Below are 3,779 nucleotides of genomic sequence, written 5' to 3' on the forward strand. Positions count from 1 at the left end.
ATCTTGAAGATACCTGATACAGGTGTAGCAACCAGGCCAACTTTAGAGGTCCTGTGATAAGTTCATAATTTACAGAACAATCTATCTTGAGACAGATGCTAGTAAAAGGTACTAAAAGTACAAGTGAAGTTAATGAGCCATGTGCAGGTAATTTGTGGGTCCACAAATCAGAGGGGCTTAAATGTGACACTGGAAATATAGCAAGGCTAATGTTTCATTATTCTATTATGAGGGCATGAAAGAATAAAACTAAGCAGATTTTAGTTAGAGATACTAATTTTAAAAGGGAAGGCAAAAACTTTCTATTGAGATTTTCAACCCATTTTTTAAAAAAGTTTTCTTGCAGTAAACCATCAGTTGCTTGAAAAGCTTGGCTATCTATACGAAGTCATTTCCTGCAGATTCTGTGTGTTCAACTTGTTTTCTGTACTAGGATATATAAAGTTTTACTACTAACTTACTGGAAGTTATAATTTTTCCATTAACTTTGCAATTTTAAAAGCTGCACAAGTGCAGATTTATTAGACTTTGAGGCCAAATATTTTTCTGACAGGAAGCAACTGTGATGTTATAATGGAAGCCAATGAGAAAAACATGATCCACAAATCAACTGAAGCAGTCTGCTCTATTAAGGGCACCTGCGTGTGTATGACTAGCGCTCAAGGAATTTAGAATCACTTTAAGGAGAATAAAGCAGCCAGCATAAAATACATGTAGTACCTATATGGCCTGCCTATAGTTTTCATTCCATTGCTGGACTTGTACGGGTAACTATGGTGTCAGGGGCTCTCATGAGAGGCTACGAAGAGACGCTCCAGTTATCTGGAGGGGCAGGACAGGGCAGAGAGAGGATGAAAATGCTATTCGGGGCCTATAATGATTTTTCAGGCTAGTGTGAATTTTGTTTCTAGTAATTTTAATAATATGGCTAAGACAAAACTAAGCCTATAGAGACAGAGAAATAGCTTATGGCACCCCGTGGAAGCCTAAACTACTGAGAAAAATGAGATGTGATAGTATGATGGAGTGGCAGGGGAGGGGGTCTGTGAGTGAGAACTTCCCTGGGCTTCAACGTTCTCATCTCTAAAGAGCAAGTACCACTCTATTCAAACCCACACAAACACTGCGCAGCTAGTTTCACTTAAATCTCACCTTTAACAAGTAGGCAGAGACAGGAGCAACAGAATAGAGTGTGCTAGAAGTCAAAAAATATCATTCATTGATTCAATAAGTATTTATTGAGTAACTATCATGAACCAGGCACTACACTAGAGAAACCAGGAGATCCTCTCCCTGCCATCAAGGGGCTTACACTCTATCTCAAGCAGACAGTTTAATATCATATGACAAGTGCAATGCCAAAGGCATACATGGGTGTTAACGGGATCCCCGAAGAGTTGTATCTAAGCAATCCTGGGGTGGCGACAAGGCGGGAAAGGCATCTGGAAAAGATAGGCGAGGGCTGTCTCAGGGGAGAAGCAGCTAACTGGGGGATTGATTGTAGGCAAAGGGAACAACATAAGCAGAGAAATGAAGACAACAATATTTCCTGGGAACTAAACACACCCTTTCCTTGCCTGCCAAAGACAAATCAGAAACATTATCATGTCACTTTTCAAGATCTGGGACATCAACTCTGCCCAGTGAGTGGCTGTATCGCTATTCCAGAGTCTTTTTATGGCTTTCGGTAACATCCAGGCCCTATAACCCTTTCCTAGAAGGCTAAGGCGCACTTCCGGTAAGGCAGAGTTGTTGGCAGATGTCTCCTTTCTTTCTCTATGCGGGTAATTACCAGGGCGCAGCAAGATTAAACGTTACGGGGGTGGGTGGGGAAGAGAAGACGGGGTTGGGGTGCGAAGAAGTCCACAAACTGTCCAATTCCAGGTAGCGACAGGTCTTTCTGATTGAGGGAAAAGAACAACTCCCGGAGGCAAAGACAGCAGGGGGGATGGTGCCTCTACGCGCCCCCAGGCCCTGACAAGGGGGCGCACGGGGGGGACTGGGACGGACACGGTGGGGGGACCATGAGGACTCGAAGAGGCACCCACTGCCGAGGAGGCGCTCAAGGACCAGGCTCAGCGGCGGCCTGGGGGTCTCGGCTTCGGAGCCCCGCGGTCGAGCAGGGACCCGGGAGGTCTCGGCGCCCACTCACCGCTGCTGCTAGTGAAGTAGAACACCATGATCCCGGCGGCGTCACAGCGACTGCAGCGCCGAGCGGCGGCACTCAGCTCTGGAAGCTCAAGATACCGGAAGCGCGGAGGCCGCGTCCCCCGGAACTCCTCCGCGCACTTCCGGCGGACGTCGGGCAGTGTCATAACGTCGGCTGCCGGCGCCGTTTTCAATCCTGGCGGGCTGCCCCATCGGCGCGCTGAGAGCTCAGTTTACTAGGGGGTTGAGGGGAAAGAGGATGGAGCCAGGACAATAGGTGACTGGAAAACTGCGGGGAAACTCCGTCTTCCTAAGAGAAAAATGTCATTCACTGACTTTATTTTCAGAACCTCCACCCCGTGAGCGGTCAAATCTTGAGGCTTAGCTCTTGGTCTTATCTGCCTCCTTTTACTCGCATCTGGCCTGCCTGAGAGTAGAAACCTTTTGTCTTCTTCACAGCTAGGCGTTCACTGAGCCAGTTACGGTACTTGGCACTTAGTAGGAGCTCATTAAATTTTGAGTGAACCCCAGTTCCTCCACTATTCTCATTCTAGGTCCATCACCTACTGGGCACATTTGGTGCTGCACTTAACCTTAGCTGTAAAATGAAGATGAATAGAGCTGCTAATTCACAGGCTATTTTGCCAGGGTTAAATAAGTTAATGGGCATAAAATGTTTAGGACATAGTAAATTGTGATATTCCCCGGAGGCAATATGCCTCTCTGCGTAAGATCTGCCATCTATTATTACCTGTGAGACTGGGCAAATCTCTGAACCTCAGATATCTTCCAGATGTAAAGTGGGAATGATCTGACTCAAGGAAAGTTCCCACAGCACTTAGTTTTGACCTGACTATTTCTCTTAACTTCATCTGACCGACTTCATTCTATGAAGTTAAGCACATCACTTAACGAAATTTATTTAGAACTAAGAAAGTGCCAGAGACTGTACCAGGAGCTAGTACACAAAGATAACAACAGTAGCTAATAATCAGTGAGTGCTTTAGGAATCTTTGGGCTTTGCAAAGGAAGAACCTAGCTCTGTCCTATAAATAGTCATTGTTTTCAGGCCCTCAGTTTTATTCTCTGTAAAATGGGAATGATGATACATATCTCATAGACTGTGGTGAAGAGTAAATGAAATAAAACACATGAAACGTGCAAGAATGCCTGGCGCGTAGATGTTACTGTCATGATTTTTTAATTTAACTTGAAAAATGAAAAAATGAGCTGGAAACCTAACGTATTACTAGTAAAAAAAAAAAAGGGTAAACTAACAGTAAAGCTTCAAATGTGAAAAAGAACTGCCTCGAAATCTTAGAGAGGCTACTTTACAAAAACATCTTACACTAAGTGACCTTAGAATGTGCCTGGAGTTCCAGAGGGCCTCAGTTTTATTCTGCTAAAAACTACAATTCCCAGAATGCATCTTAGATAAGGCCTCCAGAATGGAGCCCGGCGCGCCGCAAGGGATTGTGGAAGACTTGGTTTCTGAGAGAAGAGAGCTTTTAGCCTTGCAAGGGCGGGAGAATCTTGGAGACCGCCTTTCGGGTGGGCGGGGCAAACGTTAGTGCACAGCCAATCATCGAGACAGCCCCTGGACGCGCTTGGAAGCGGCCAATCGGAACTCA

At 45.5% G+C, this 3,779-nt stretch overlaps 1 protein-coding gene across 2 annotated transcripts in view; it reads right to left on the reverse strand.

Annotated features, from left to right (window-relative positions):
* The window catches only part of CCDC25 (coiled-coil domain containing 25), a 38,861-nt gene extending 36,604 nt beyond the window's left edge, over positions 1-2,257 (reverse strand). For both annotated transcript variants that reach the window (XR_009532863.1, XM_060102606.1), the window contains exon 1: positions 2,153-2,257. Coding sequence is in view for 1 of the 2 variants with exons in the window: in XM_060102606.1 (XP_059958589.1) it covers positions 2,153-2,180 (28 nt within the window). In the remaining variant the exon portion in view is untranslated. The remainder of the gene's footprint in view (positions 1-2,152) is intronic.
* Positions 2,258-3,779: the final 1,522 nt, after the last annotated feature.

This window comes from Mesoplodon densirostris, chromosome 6, assembly GCF_025265405.1.
Source record: "Mesoplodon densirostris isolate mMesDen1 chromosome 6, mMesDen1 primary haplotype, whole genome shotgun sequence".
Classification (NCBI taxonomy): domain Eukaryota; kingdom Metazoa; phylum Chordata; class Mammalia; order Artiodactyla; family Ziphiidae; genus Mesoplodon; species Mesoplodon densirostris.